Consider the following 14,017-nt stretch of genomic DNA (forward strand, 5'->3'; position numbering starts at 1 on the left):
CGTTGGGCCAGAGCCCCGGAGCTGACCTGGCCCTGTTTTGCATCGTTTTAAGCAGAAGAGTGCCATGATCTGATTTGTCATTTAAGACTCTGGCTGCTGGGTGGGGGACAGATTGTAAGGGAGATGGAGCCTGCCACCCTTGTCCTCTTTCTGTGTTTTGGATGTTCATATATGTCACAGCTCTGTACCGCCCCCTTCTCATCAGCGCTTGCCTTACCCTGCTTCCTCTTTTCCTTGGCCTTGTCCGCCTAGGGACTAGAAGGTGGGGACAAAACAATTTGCCAGTCCCCGCCCCCAGCCTGAGGCTGGCACGTGGCCCCGGAGCTTAGCACTGGCCCCGCCCCCTGCATAGGCCCCGCCCCTTGAGCTGAAGCTTAGGGGTGCGCCGCACAGCCCCGCCTCTCCGCAGCCAACCCCGCCCTTCCCTGCCTTCAAGGCCACGCTCACACCCATTAATTGGTCTGCTGGTGGTGCAGGCGCTCAGCCCTACCCCTCAGCAGCTCCGCCCCCTCTAGGCCCCGCCCCTCCCAAGCCTTGTGTACGTCCGTTGGGTGGCCGCAGGAGGAGCCAGGGCCCAGCCCTTTTCGTATCGCCCTGCCCATCCCCGGAGGCTCCGCCCCCTCGAGGTCTCATCCAAGTCCATTGGGCCTGTAGTCCCTCGGAGGCCCCGCCCCTCCCCAAGGTCCCGCTCCATTTATTGGGTGGCCGCAGGAGGAGCCCGAGCTCTCCTCTTCCAGCCGCCGGCTCCGCCCAGCACGAGGCACCAACCACATAGGCCCCGCCCCCCCGAGGGCCCGCCTGGTCTGTTGGGCTGCCGGCAGGAGGCGCCGCGCCATGCGCGGGTCCGGAGCAAGGGCTCCAGCTGACGGCGGGTGTGGGAGCCGCGCGGGAACGCGGCGGCGGCGGCGGCGGCGGGCTGTGTTGGAGGTGAGTGCGGGGTGCGAGAGGAGCGGCGGCGGAGGCGGGGGTCGCTCCGTGGCGTACGGGGCTCCGGGGCGCAGAGGCTGGCCGGGCGGGGAGGCCGCGGGCGCGCGCTGGGGCAGCTGGGCCCGCACGGGGCATTTCTCCGGCCACCCAGGCTCCGCTTGTCCGGTTGCCATGGAAACAGGCGGCTCTCCTGGTTGGGGGGGGACCCGGGCGCGGCCTCGGGGGGCGGGTCCCACAGGCTGGCTACATGGGCGAGGGCGGCCCAGCCTGCGGGTTCCAGGTGGTCAGCTGCGGCCATCCCCCCTGCAACCCCTGGAGCCTGGCACCTCAACGGCGGGGTCCCCCGGGCCTCAGTCTCTCTGGCCCCCTTGGAGAGAGGTCTGCAGGTGGGCACAAGGCGCCGGAGTCTGTACCTTCCCTCCAGGGTTGGGGGGACATCCCCCGGCCCACAGCCTGCCCCGGTTTTCCTGTTCACACAGCAGCGCGTTCCCCACTCGTGTGCCAGCTGAAAGCATTGTCTCCCAGCTATTTCTGTACCACTTCCAGCCGCTCGACAAGTAGTGCATCTAAGGAAACATGCAGAGCTGGGGCTCCTGGGGACCCCTGCAGAAGAAACTGGATTGTTTCCCATTAGGGAGCCAGTCGCTGGGGCTGGGGAGGGGCTGCAGACCCAGACACTCGGGCTCCCAGCACCTGGTCAAGTGTTTGATTAATCTGAATTGCTGAAAAGAATTTTCTGAGTCCCCGCCCACCAGTGATTACAGGTGTCTCTGGTTAGTTACAGGTGTCTCCCGTTAGCACAGGCCACCTCTCCTTCATTCCAGAGAGGAGCCAGCCATTAATCCTGCTGGCAGAAAAATTCCGCTCCCTCTCAAGGGGCTAGCATGTCAGATTTAAATCTGGTTAAATTATTTTTGTATTAAAAAGCGTTACTCTGACTGGAGTTGTCAAGATAGGATTTATGGCCGGTGGGGATAAAGCAGAGCCTGTGAAGCTACCCTCTTCCCTTCCTGCCCTGGTGGAAATTCTAATGGATCCCACATTGCAGTGTTGGAATGGCCGTGTCCCTCCACCCATTTGGTCAGCCCCACAGTGACCTCACTCGCTGCTGTGACATGGGCTTGTTTTCATCAGAAATCGGACTCTTCCTTGAGAACAAGAGAAAAACATTCTCCAGGAGAAGCAACAGCAAGTGACCAACAGCCTTGGGCCCCTGTTTCTCTGAGTATTTGTGTGAGAGAGGAGAGAACTGAGCAGAAAAGGAAAAGGCAGGTCATGCTTCCGAAAAAACAGATCTGGTGACCCCGGGTGTGCTCGGCTCTGTAGGAAACTCCTGCACTCCTCTTGCCCTTTGCACAAACGCGTCTGGCCCGTTTCGACGGAGAGGCCGTGCTCTGCGTTTTGTGATTGTGGAGGAAGGGCACCCATGAGCAATGGCCACACTCTGTGGTTCCTCTCTGAAGATGGACACAGAGGGAGTGACCGTGAGGAGAAGAGAGCCTCCTGATAAAACGGCTGGAGTAGATCAGGGTCTGTGTTTACTGGGACTTCTTTGGGCTTATGAAGCAGTTACTGGAAGGGAGGGAGTCACCGTCTGTCCTACATTTTCTACCCCATTTTCGTGATGCTGCTAACTTTGCCCTAGAAAAGGAGGGAGTGGGCTCTCTTCCAAGGCCCTGGGAGGGGACCTAGCAGCTGCGTAGTAATTTTCTATTTCTTTTTAAATTAAAGCAGAATTGTATAAGCTTCAGACCTTACAGAGCCTGTAAGGTTCACCCCTGGGTGCAAAATAGCATTTTACTTCTCCGTTGTATCTGAGGGCCTTTTGAATCCCCATGTTTACTTCGTGACTTTTCTGGGAGCTGGGCTTCTGCTGAGACCTGGTTTTCTACTGTTTCCGCCGTTTTCCACATGGTATTTAAATTTACCCTCGGCATTACCTCCAAAGGCAGGGGTTTCCCAGCCAGACGCTGCCTGGTGGCAGGGGCTGCCCTGGGGGTTTGGGTTGGGACCGCCGGGGCCGTGCCTGACGTGAGCCAGGTGTCCGTGGAGGGGTCAGGTCCACCGAGAACATGTGGTGGCCAGCGGCACGTGCTGGGAATTTCTGAGGCGGGTTGTGTGACGTTCAGAAGGCGCCGTGGTGTGAAGCCGCTGATGTGGTGTGCGAACCAAAGCCGTGTGCTTGTCGCGTGAGGGCTACTGGAAACGCTTCTGTTGTAAGTTTGGCCGCGGCCTTGGATGGGGCCAAGGGGGGAGCAGCGTCCGACAGGGAGGCGTGGGCACTTTCCTCGGGGGAGGGGAAGCAGCCTCCGGCTAGATACTGCTTTGTAGCTCTACTCCCCAGCCCGGAGGCCCTCGTATGCTCCTCTGCTTGGGACACTTGGCTGTTCTCAGCAGACTCAGGCTTTGGAAGGCTGGTCCGCAGTAAAAGGCTCTGCGTGGTAAACGCTGTCGGCACAGGAGGAGTGCCGCCCCCCACCCCACCCACGGGGCAGACCTTCCTGTTCGGAACCCAGTCTTTGGTGCGTGACGTCGTCAGAGCGTCTTGAAGAGTGCAGGGTTCGCCGAGGATGTCAGGTGGCTGGTTCTAGAGGAACTGAAGGGCGGGTCTGCTGCTCGGCCTTTGTTCACGACAGCCCTGGTGGGAGTGATGACATCACAGATGTGACCGAGGCCCAGGGGCCAGCCGGGAAGAGCCCAGTTCAGTGTCAGCGTCGAGGCTGGGCCACTTGCCCTGTTGGGTCCCTCGGGGTCCGGTCGCTCCTTTCCTTTCGAGGGCTGCCTAGGCATTTTCCCGCCCTGGGCAGTCCCGTCCCCTCCCCTTCCCGAAAGCCTCTCCCAATGCCTGTGACCACGAGCGGGTCAGAGCTGAAAAGAGGACCATAGCGGAGTTCAGCGCTGACATTCATCCATGGCAGGTGCCCAGAGCTGCTCTCACCAGGTCCTGGGCCACTGTTTCCAGAGCCTTCTAGAAAATGGCCCTTTCTTCTTTGGTCTGTCTGCCTGGAAGTGGGGCACAGAGTCAGGAGATGGGCGGTGTTCAGCCTCCACCAACTCGTGGTGAAGCAGGACATCTTCCTTTGACTCTGCCCGCCTGCTCCCCCGGAGCTTTGGGTGTGTGGGGGGGTCTGATGAACTCTCTGTCTGGAACCCTATGCCTTTGGGGCATTAAGCACACGAGAGTCATGACTTTATGACACACCTGGTTGCCCCAGAGCTGTTTTCTAATTTACCCGGCAAGACTGCCTCTCTGGCCTGGCCAGTGCCCGAAAGCCAGGCTGGACGCGTGGGTGGACACATGCATTCCAGCCGTGCCTCCACTGCTTCTGGAAGGGCCCTTTTGTGTGCATTGTGGTCATGTGTCCGTTCTAGTGCCGCCGTCCCAGGGAAGTGGCTCCTCCGAGCCAGGACCAGTCATCCGGGAGCAGCATCCTGGGGGGCGGGTGTTTTGAAGGCCCGGTCGCTTACTGCCCTGCTCGTGTGGCTGCCACCTGGCCTGACTGCCTAGTTCCATTGCTGTTTGTGATGAATTTTCTGTAGCATAGGCTGTGGTGCGGGGGAGGTGGAGTTTAGGAAGACACGGCCTTGTGCGCTCAGAGTTGTGCGATGGGATAGATGGGGGCTGACTCAGATGAGGCCGGGCAACCCCACCGGGACTCTACCCTGAGAGCACCACCCAGCCCCACCCCGGCCGGCCCTGTTTCTTGGCAGCTTGCTGCGCGGAGCGCGTGGTGCCCAGGCTTCTCGTGTCTTGGCTTTGGGTGACCTCACCGTGCTTCCTAGTAATGGCTTGCCTTGAAGGGCATTTCAGCCCCTTCAAACCTGCTTTGTCCCCTGCGGTCCCGCCGGCTTCGTCTGTATCCTCACTTTTGGACCCGGCCGAGGTGCTGTGTCCGCGGCTTCTGCTGGGGCGCCGGGCCCTAGACGGCCGGTCCAGTCTGTTGATGTTCCCCCGAGCCTCGTGGGCTCCTGTCGCTCTGCTGGTCGGTGGTAACCCGCCTTTCGTTTTCTCCCAGGACGCGGCCTTTTCCCTGCCGTTGGCCAGAGCCCTCAGTGCTCGTCCGTGAAGACGGGCCCACCATGTTCTATGGGACCCACTTTATCATGTCCCCACCTGCCAAGAGCAAGCTGAAGCGGCAGGGCCAGCTGCTGTCCAGCGTGCTGTCCCGGACGCTGAGCTACAAGTACCGTGACCTGGACACCACCTGCTCCAGCCTGGGCACCAGCGACGACCCGGCCGAGCTCTCCACCCAGCTCTCGGCCCCTGGGGTCCTGAAGGTGTTCGGGGACAGCGTGTGCACGGGCACCCACTACAAGAGCGTCCTGGCCACCGGCACGTCCAGCGCCCGGGAGCTGGTGAAGGAGGCCCTGGAGCGCTACGCCCTGAGCCCCGAGCGTGCCGGCCAGTACGTGCTGTGCGACGTGGTGGGCCAGGCCGGCGACTCCGGGCGGCAGTGGCAGGCCGAGGGCTTCCGGGTGTTCGGCGACAACGAGAAGCCCCTCCTGATCCAGGAGTTATGGAAACCCCGAGAAGGCTTGTCCCGGAGGTTTGAGCTGAGAAAGAGGTCAGAGATGGAGGAGCTGGCAGCCAGAGACGTGGACACCGTGACGGCAGGTGAGGAGGGGCGGCGAGAAGGCGCGGGGCGGCCGCGCTCCGGGAAGCACCGGGAAGGTGTGTTTGTCGAGGACAGTGGGCCTCTGCCGCGGTGGCGCTTGGGGACTGACTCTTCTCCCCGCTCTGCGGGGCTGTCTTGGCGGTGCGGTTTGTTTACACTGCAGGGCGCCTGCTGGTGGTCGTTCCGCGCTCCTCACGGCGTCTTGCAGTGCCGTGGGGTGACTTCTGCTTTCAGTTGAAGGTGGCCATCCAGGGGTCTGGCATGCCTGTCATTGGCCGCAGAGAGGACCTTGTCCCGTGCAGGCGGCACACGCGGTGCAAAAAGCCCCTCAGTGCCCGAGGCGCCGGGGCAATCTCAGGGGCAAGCGGACGCGAAGGCGGTGGAGGAAGCGGGTCTCTGGAGGTGCGGTGCGTTGGGGGCGCGCCGGGGCAGTGGAGGTCGTGCTGGGAGCAGCGCTGATTCCCTGCCCGGGGCCGGGGCGCTCCGGGCCCTGCGGGACGCTGCTCTGTGTCTGGCTTCTATTCACTTGGCGGAAAGAAGCTCATTATCTTAATAGGGAAGCGCCATAAAACATGGGTTTTTTTCAAATGCCCACAGACTCTTAAGTGTATCTCAGGTCATGTCTGGCTTTGGTGGCTTCACACGAGCAAGTGCGCTGGTCTTACATGTGGCCCAGAGCAGAGGGCGTTCAGTGGCCTCAGGAGACCTGTCACTCGGTCTCACGGTGCTGCGGGCTCGAGGGGCTTGAGCTCTGATGTTTTGTGTGTGTCCCCAGGTGTCGCGAATGCTCATGTCCTCCGGTTCTCCTCTGGTGCGAAACCCACCTCGTGCCTTTGGGGTGTGAAGATGAGGGTGTGGCAGGCCGGGGCCTGACGGGGCCACTGCGGTTGGCGGTGGGCTCTCGGCGGCCCTTCTGGCCTCAGTCTTGTGATCTGGAGGATCCAGTGATCCGAGGGCCGGTGCAGTGGTGTGTGCAGAGCTCTCTGCTCGGCCGTGCGTCCTGACCGCCTCCTGCACGCGGTTTTCCCGTGCGCTCACATGCAGGGGTGGACCAAGGGCGGGTTTGGGGTCCCTCTGATGGTGGGGGGGTGGAGTGTTTTATCACCGATGTTGTGCAGAGTTGCAGGCATGGGGGATAAGGAAAAACTGACCAATGAGTAGCTGATGTTACTGGGGTGTTTTTTTGTTTGTTTGGGTTTTTTTTTTTAACTATTTGAAAAAAAATTAATCTTATTGAAGATAGTTGATTTACAATGTTGTGTTATTGTTTTTAACTCTCCTTGGACAAGCGCCTGAACGCCCCACCCACAGGCCCGGGCAGGGGTTTGGATTTCGTCCTGACACCGCCTCGCTGTTCTCCGGAGGCCTGGTCCCTTCCCCTCCGCACTCTTGGAGGCCTGTAAGGGGCTGCGTCACGTGGGTGGAGAGGGCGGGTGTTCAGCTCATGGTCACTGTCCTGCCCAGTGTTTTCTCTGCTGAATGGAGAGCAAAGAGCACGTGGGCCGGGCCAGCCCTGCCTGTCCTGCGGGTCGCTGTGCCTCGGGTCCCGGGTGGGCCCTGGAAGGCCTGCTCTGTGTCACGTGGGTGATAGCTCTGGCCGGGGGGGTGGGGGGAGCAGGGTGACCACGAGGCTAGACGCAATCAGGCTTTGTTCTCCTGTTCACAGACCCCTTTTAGACCTGTTCCTTTTACGTTCGTCCAGGCAGAAGAAGGCCCACAACATATTCAACTTGGTGGTGGCTTTGCGAAACCTTTCAGAGAAAGAGTCTATTGAAGCGGGCGGGTCTCACTGACACACTTCTCTGGGCTGGAAGTGGGTTGTGTTACCTGCTTGGGGCAGGCTTTCCGGGCCCCAGGGAGTTGGCCTTCCTGGCCGGCCTCTGACTTGGGTGTGGCCTGGGTGCTCTGTGCCTCCTGTCCCCTTCCGCCGGCTACCGAGACGCAGAGCCCGAGACGCAGAGCCCGCACTGGGGACCCTGCCGTCGGGCCCGCCCCCTCCAGCCCTGCTCCACAGGTTGCCGGCGGAGCTTCCCCAGAGCCCGGGACCTTTGCATTAGGGTCTGTCTGAGGATCCTGGTGATACAAGGATGCACACACATGCTCTCCCACTCACGCGCGTGGACACACACTCACGCTCTGCATTGTTCCCGTGTAAAGAATCCGCTGCGGCCCCTCCCGATCTGCAGATGCCCCCTCACCTCCTAGCGCACCCCCAAGGTCCCAGACCCCCTGCCTCCTCACGCCGGTGGGAACCACAGAGAGACTTGAAGGAGGAGTGGAGGGTGTTGGTGTCGGGTGGGTGCCAGCTGCCTTACGTTGATGATGAGAAGGAATCTCCAGCCCCTCTGGGCTGCTTTCCCCCCCCTCCCCCGCCGGCGGCTCCCGCCCACGTTCCTGACACCTGTGGTCTTGTCTTCAGGGAAGGGGGCTCCCTACCTCCTGGACGGCCTGCCTGCGATGAGCCCCAGATGCTGCTGGCGCCCCGAGCGGCCTGAGCGTCGCTGTGAGGTGGCATCGGCTGCGGTGAGCTCGGCGGTGTCCACGGGGTGGGGGGTTTACTGTTGAGGAAGATGGGGACCCAGCGTGGAGCAGGCTCCAGGCACCCTGATTCCCTTCTTCCTTCCCCGAGAACGGGTGACGTTGTCCCCGTTCCCCTGGCAAAGTGTGCAAAAGGAAGGGACCAGCCTGTGCGGGCACGCGTGCGTGCACGTGAACGTGAATGAGTGCCGGCCGCCCCAGGCTTCAGGTTACTGAGCGGGTCACAGTGATATTCATCGTTCCCGGATCGTTCCCACGCCAGAAGACCCACCCCGTGTCGGTGAGCTGGGGCTCGCTGATTTTACGTTAAAAGCCCACTGCGAGCGTCCTCTAGGCTCTCGGGGCTGGGAGCCCACCGCAGGCGTCCTTGGGTGAACTGGGATAGGCCCCAGCAGGGCAGGTGGCAGAAGTGGCTGTACCAGGCACTTCCCGAGGTCACTGAAGGAAGAATCCACCCGGTTCCCCTGAACCGTTTGGACCGTGGTTTTGCGCCCGTGGTAATGCGCTCAGGCACTTTCGGCGTTTGTTTTCTATAAATATCGCCTTTCCCAGCTGCCAGCTTCTCAGTGGTCTCCAGAGGATCAGAATATCCCGAGCGAGCCCCGGGGCCAGCGGCGGGCGGGGGCGGGGCTGCGGAGCCCGCCGCGTGTTCCCAGAGGGCTGGCTTGTGGGGCCCGTGCGGGGCGGGCTCTGGTGCCCGAGATAAAGACAGTAATCACTTCTCCCCCTGGGGAGGGAGGGCGGGCCATGTGGTTTTTGTCAGCGGCTGGGGAAGGGCGAGAGGGCAGGGTTTATTTGTGTTCCCAGGATGGACGAGAGCTTGTAAACTGGATTCTCAGCCTCAGTCCCCTCGACACCTTGGACCTGCAGTTCCTCGCTGTAGGGGACCGCCCTGTGCCTTGTAGGACGTTTAGCCGCATCCCAGGCCCGGCCCGCTAGCTGCATACGGCACCCCTACCAGTTGTGACAACCACAGCCGCCTCTGGGCCTTGCTGAGGTTCCTGGGGGCAAGCTCGCCCTTGGGTGGGAGCCACCGATTTGGACCCGTGGCCTGGACCCTTTGGAGGAACTCAGTCTGTTGGGCACGCCCTGCGCCTCCCATAGGGGCCCGGTGGCCTTGTGCCCCGGGACCTGGACCGTCACCCGGGCTGGCTGTCATGGGGGCGCCGTCTGAGGACTTGGGTGCCTTGAGGAGGGGAAGTGCGAGCTTCTTTCTGTGCCAGTGGACGCCTTCCTGGGTGGCCTACCCCGGCCCGCAGAGGCTGACCTTCTCCCGATGCTGGAAGGCAGGGCCTCCTTGGCTCTCGGTGCCCTCTTCCGAGGAGACAAGGTTAGAGGGTTTCTAAAAGCCACCGAGGCTTGAGGTTCTCTCTGCAGGGACATCTCTGCATCAGCACTGGGCTTGTCACAAATTACCCTTCAATGTCTGTGTGGTCTGGCATACAGTAGGTGCTCATTAAAACGCCTGTTTAAGGGTGGATGCAAAATTAGAAGAGCAAGCTCCTCTGTGAGTCTTGGCTTCCGGGTGCATCCAAGACTCCAGGGTTGGAATTGGTTTTCTTTGCGGGGGGGGGGGGGGGGGGGTGGGGTGGGGGGTGGGTGGGGTGGGCGGGTGGGGGGGGAGGCAGGTGGGAGTGGCGTGCAGGCGGCATGGCTGCCCACTAGTGCAGGTGGGGGCTTGAGTGAGGATTGCACTGCTCTGACGGCCGACAGCGTGACCTGCCAGCCTCCCTACTCTTCCAAGGCCGGCTGGAGCGGTGGCAGGTGTGTCGTCTGAGTGCCTGACTTTGGGTGTGTTTGCCGTCATCCACAGACAGGCAGGTGGGCCTGAGCCCCGACTAAACAGGGACGTTCCGGCGCCTCGCGAAGCCTCTGCTGTCTCTATCTGCTGGTTGTGCGCCGCGGATTCTGTCCCCTTGAGTCCCCCGACCTCTCTGTGCTGTTTTCTTTGGATGTTTTTCTCCTCCCGCCACGAATCTGATTTTTAATAACACTTAGGATGAACAAGGCGGTCTGGATTCTCTTCTTTTATTGAAGAGTAGCTGACTGTTGAGTGAGGCTTCCTCTGAGCATATTCTCAGTGATGCAGTCATTGAGGGAAATGTTTATTTTATGTAGTTTGGGGGAAACAAAACAATGCCCAACTTTTTCCATCAGTCTAAAACCAGAAAACTATTTGAACTTAAAAGACATTTTTGAGGACTTTCAATTTAAAGAGAACATAAAGTTGAATGGTTAGCTGCTAATAGCCAGTTTCATAAAAAAACAAAAATTCATAGTTTTCAGTTTCGCGTAGAAGCGCGGTGTCGGAAGGAGGCCTAGCAGCCCTGTTCTCCCGAGCCTGGGTGTTGCCCACCTGGGGCCTGGCTGGCAGCACCCTGTCCTCCCTCGGGAGACTTCTGGCCAAGGAACCTCCAGAGGCTCAGTGCTAAACACAGGGGGAGATCAGAAACTGGCGTAAAATGTTTTGAAAGACACAAAACATAATAGGAATTGGCCAAAGTATGGCCAGGGTGGACACTGCAGGGAAGGAAAAGTCAGGTTGGATCCTTATTCCAAATGCATCAAAAACCTACAAGTCAGAGGTAAAGTTATACAGCCAAAAGAAAAGATTTCATAAATAAGGCCTCAAAGATGCAAACCATAGGGGGAAAGGTAGATGAATTTGACTGTATCAAAAGTTGAAGCTTTGTTTTTAACTAAGAACATTCTACAGCTAAGATTTAGCTCTACCCATGGTGCTGCATGTAAATCCAGCTCTTGCTTTTCCTGAGACATAGTTTCCCGTCACTTGCATATATCCCAGTATCCATTCTAATCATGGGCTCTCAGGTTGCATCCGGCTCCTTCGTACTACAGACAGTGGCATGATGACCCTCTCGAGGGCCTGTGCAGAGTTCTCTGGGGGGTCATCTCCAGGGAATGGACTTTCTGGATTCTAGATATGTCTGTTTCATTTCTTAGTAAGCACTGCGGGACGGCAGCTTCTCCAGAAAGGCTGCCACGACACTGGCGTGCTTTCTTGTGTGGCCCTTCCACATCCTTAAGCATTGGGTATGAGCCCCGACCCTCGAAAATCTCCCCCGGGAATATGTTAAAATCAAAAGGAGCTGCAGGAGAGTGAGGTGCTGGAGTCACGCAGCCAGAGAAACTCCCTGCAGCCGACGGACGCGGGCAGCGTGCACCAAGTCGTGAAGTGATTTCCCCAGAGTCACGGTGCGTGGCTTTGAAACTGTCCCTCTACCTAAACTGAAACTCAAGAGATGGGTCTTTTGGGTATTGATTAGCCGTGATTTGAAGGCGAAAGAATTGTCTTTGTTGTGCTTATTCGTTTATTTATTTGTCAGCAGATATTTGTTGAGTGCTGCTATGGTAGGTACTTGATCACGTACTAGATCAAGTATATAGCAGCTGACAAATAGATCTTGTTCTCATGGCGCTAAGGGGCTACAGTGGCAAATAAAGGACAAAGAAACAACCACTCGAAAAACGGAGACTTACAAATTGTGATATGTTCTATGAAAGAAAGTACAGGTGCTAATTCAGCAGGGAGGTTAGGGAAATTCTCTGTGAGGAGATGAAATTTAAGCCAGTCTCAAAGTTGACAAAACAAAGCAGGTGAAGAATAGTAGACAGTAAGTGGGCAGGAAGAGCTTTCCGGGCAGAGGGAACAGCATTGTGCAAGGCCCAGAGAGGAGAGAGAAATGAAATAAATGCAAGGCACCGAAAGGCGATGTGGCTGGAGGGTGGGGGAGATTGTGGGAGGTGAAGGTGGGTGAGACGGTCGGGGGTTGTTCGGTATTTTGGCTTTAGACTAATGAGAGGCCACTGAAGGGGTTAAAAGACCACTGTGGCTACTGGGTAAAAAGTACTTTGAAAAGTCAGTAATAGATTAATTTATTGTAGGAGTCTAGGTGAAAATTGATGGTAGCTTGGACTAGAGTTATGGGGAAGCAGGTAGAGAGAAGTTGATGAATCCCAAACGTGTTCTGGAGGTAGAAACATTGATATTTGTAAAGGCACTAGATGTTGAAGATGAGAAAGAGTGGGGGGTGTGTCCAGAATGACTCCCAGGTTTCTGATATGAGCAGTTGGGTGGATGGAGACGCCATTTACCAAAGTGGTGACCACCGAGAGAGAAACAAGTTATGGAGGGAAGAGTAAGAGTTCCCTTTAGACTGTCGAGTTTGAGACATCCAAACGGAGGTGGCACATGGGATGTCAGATGATATGGATCTGGAGCTCGGAAGAGTAAACTTACATTAAGCTGTTAATAGGTGATATTTAAGCTGTGAAAACTGATAGATGACCCGGTAGTAAATATATATGCAATGAGAAGAGTTGAGGGCTTAATATGGAAACTGGAAGAACTCCAACTGTAGAGGCAAAGTAATGGAGGAACAAATGAGACCCAGGGGAGGCCAGAGCTGTACAAGACAACAGAAGAGTGTGGTGCCATGGAGGCCAATGTGAGGCTACTGTAGGTCAAAAAAGGTGCAGACCATTGGATGGAGCGACACGGAGGTCACCAAATACCTTACTGGTAGCTGTGCTGTTGGAATGTTAAGCATGCAAAACTGTGTTGAAATAGGTTGAGAAATTGGTACTGGCAATACGTGGGATTAATTATTCCAGAAGATCTTTCTGTGTAAAGTACCTGGAAGTGCCGGCTGAACTATAACAGTTCTCCCTGTAGATGCACGGCTGAATATCCCCCCACGCAAAGTAATCCCTAAGGGTGAAAAAACACAACGAAACAAAATGAGGCCCTTGAAACATTAGGATCTCAGCTGATTATGAAGCTACAATTGCCCCACAGGCTCTTGCCAGTCTTTATAACCAAGAAATTTAAGTTTAATAGCTGTCCAAGAAAGAGACACAGAGCCTCGGGACCTTAGGAAGTAGAAGGTTGGGACTGAGACCCTCACATACATTGGGAAACTGTAAAGGGTGACACATTGAATGAAAAGACAGAATAGGAAGAATCTGCTACCTGGTAAAAGGAGATGACAAAGAGCTACTATCTCTCTTGACCTGGGCCCTGGGTGGGAAAAACTACTCATTCCTAGAATTGAAAATCACCTTTCCTCTCAGGCGTTTGGGGTTTGAAATTGCACTACTTAAGTGATCTGGATAATCACTGGATAAGAAATTAAATTACTGTGTACGTAATTGGATAGTGTACAAGGACAAGGACATCGGACAGAAACAAAGTAAATCCTCTTTGGAAGGACATCTACACAGGCATCCCAAGCCCGGCCAGAGACGAGCTAACAATCCAAAATTACGAGACACTTGAAGTGATGCTTCTTGAAAAGAGTCAGTAGAAAACAAACTGTAGAATCAGGTTCTCAAGAACTTAGGAATTGGAACCATTAGATATAAAATATTGAGTATTTTTAAAATGTTTAATGAAATAAAAGGTAGAAAGAAAACAGGAAAGAACAGAATGTCATCCCAAAAGGCAAGGAAGATTTGGAAAAGAACAAGATAATGCTTTTAGTAATAAAAATGCAAGTTTGTAAATGGTTACTTCAACGATGGCTTAAACAGCAGACTAAATATAACTGAAGAGAATTAGAGGACGAGGTAGACCTGGCATCACGCAGACAGAAACGTGGGTTGAGAGACACGGGGAACGGGATGAGAAGGTCTGTCACATGTCCATGTGAAGAGGATCAAGAGAATGGGGTGAGGACATACTCCACGGACACACCTGAGAGTCACCCGGGAGCACGGGATGAAAAGCAGCAGTCTTCCGATTCAGGAATCACAGTGCTTCCTCTGTAAGATAAACGAAAAGTTTACCCCTTGCTGCCTAGTGGTGATACTGCAGGACACTTCAGAGATTTTTACAGTCGCTGAGAAGAAGAGACAGGCGAGCAGCAGGCTCCCCACCCGGAACCGCAGAAACCAGAGGTCAGCCGATGGGGCCT

At 56.6% G+C, this 14,017-nt stretch overlaps 1 protein-coding gene across 2 annotated transcripts in view; it reads left to right on the forward strand.

The window, feature by feature from the left end:
• The first annotated feature begins 829 nt into the window (after positions 1-829).
• The window catches only part of RADIL (Rap associating with DIL domain), a 62,083-nt gene continuing 48,895 nt past the window's right edge, over positions 830-14,017 (forward strand). For both annotated transcript variants that reach the window (XM_032605040.1, XM_032605041.1), the window contains exons 1-2: positions 830-927; positions 4,944-5,542. In XM_032605040.1, coding sequence (XP_032460931.1) covers positions 5,008-5,542 — 535 coding nt within the window. In that variant the 5' untranslated portion in view covers positions 830-927; positions 4,944-5,007. The remainder of the gene's footprint in view (positions 928-4,943; positions 5,543-14,017) is intronic.

The sequence above is a fragment of the Phocoena sinus genome, chromosome 15 (genome assembly GCF_008692025.1).
Source record: "Phocoena sinus isolate mPhoSin1 chromosome 15, mPhoSin1.pri, whole genome shotgun sequence".
NCBI lineage: Eukaryota > Metazoa > Chordata > Mammalia > Artiodactyla > Phocoenidae > Phocoena > Phocoena sinus.